Source organism: Callorhinchus milii, unplaced genomic scaffold (assembly GCF_018977255.1).
Source record: "Callorhinchus milii isolate IMCB2004 unplaced genomic scaffold, IMCB_Cmil_1.0 Scaffold5, whole genome shotgun sequence".
Lineage (NCBI taxonomy): Eukaryota > Metazoa > Chordata > Chondrichthyes > Chimaeriformes > Callorhinchidae > Callorhinchus > Callorhinchus milii.
The window spans coordinates 3822285-3823437 of NW_024704746.1; the positions used below are offsets into that span (position 1 = coordinate 3822285).

At 55.4% G+C, this 1153-nt stretch overlaps 1 protein-coding gene across 1 annotated transcript in view; it reads right to left on the reverse strand.

Annotated features, from left to right (window-relative positions):
- Nucleotides 1-925: 925 nt before the first annotated feature.
- LOC103173437 (ubiquitin conjugating enzyme E2 U) overlaps nt 926-1153 on the reverse strand; it is a 7950-nt gene continuing 7722 nt past the window's right edge. Inside the window, exon 11 of the mRNA XM_042335781.1 lies at nt 926-1153. Within this exon, the coding sequence (XP_042191715.1) occupies nt 1024-1153 (130 nt within the window). The 3' untranslated portion in view covers nt 926-1023.

Genomic DNA, 1153 nt, shown 5'->3' on the forward strand with positions numbered 1-1153 from the left:
ACCCAATGAGAGGCGCTGCACCGAACGCAAGGACTATTGGTAAATTCTTTTCTCTATTTTTTTTTTAAATTGTCATTTATTGTGATCGATAAAACGCAACCACTCTCCCGCGCTCCTCACCGCCCCATCCGCTGCGCAAACAAACCCCTTTTTGTTTTACTGCCCCCTTTTTTTGGGGGGGACGCCGTAAGCAAAATAAAAAAAACTTCAGATAACTTGTTTTGTGCGTGTGAGGGAGGGGAGGGGAGGGGGGTGGGAGGGGAGGGGAGGCGAGGAGGGAGTTTCTTTTATTGTAATTTTAGGAATGTGATTTTTTTTAAAAAAAAGTGTGACAGAACTTGCCTGAGGTCTGGCCCTGCCCGGGGATCAAACCCAGGTCCTCTCGCTCTAACCGCCCCTGCACACCCCCCCCCACCCCGCCCCTGCACCCCCACCACCCCACCACCCCACCACCACCATATGGTTACGATAGCACCACTCAAAATAAGCAGAGGAACTTCCATCCAGTCTCACGTCACCGAACAAAGAGCGGAAAATTATTATTATCAATTGTAACTCCGAACCTCGAGGGAATATTTTATTTTATACACCACCACGAGGGACAGAGGCAGAGACTCTATCCACCCGACCCACCCACTCACCCACCCACCCACCCACTCACACACACACCCACTCACCCACCCACCCACTCACCCACCCACTCACACACCCACCCACCCACCCACTCACCCACCCACCCACCCACTCACACACCCACCACCCACCACCCACCACACTCACCACCCACCCACTCACCCACCCACTCACCCACCCACTCACACACCCACCCACTCACACACCCCACTCGTGTAACTAAACAACGGTGCCATCACTGGGCCAGTGACGGGGATGGTGGTGGTGGTGGTGGTGCGGGTGCGGGTGGGGGGGAATGTCATGGTTAAAATCCCGGGAGTGGACAGGGCCTCACAGCCGCTGCTGGTTCTCCTTTCCTTCGGAAGTTTCCGCAGAGTCCGATGTTGGTGCTCAGCTATTTTCCAGCTCAGTGGAGTCCAGCTTTGAAGTCCAGGCCACCAAACCGTCCACCTCCCTCTCCCACTCCTCGGCCTCATCCTCCCGGCTCGCTTCTGACCGGACTGATACCTGTGTGGGCACC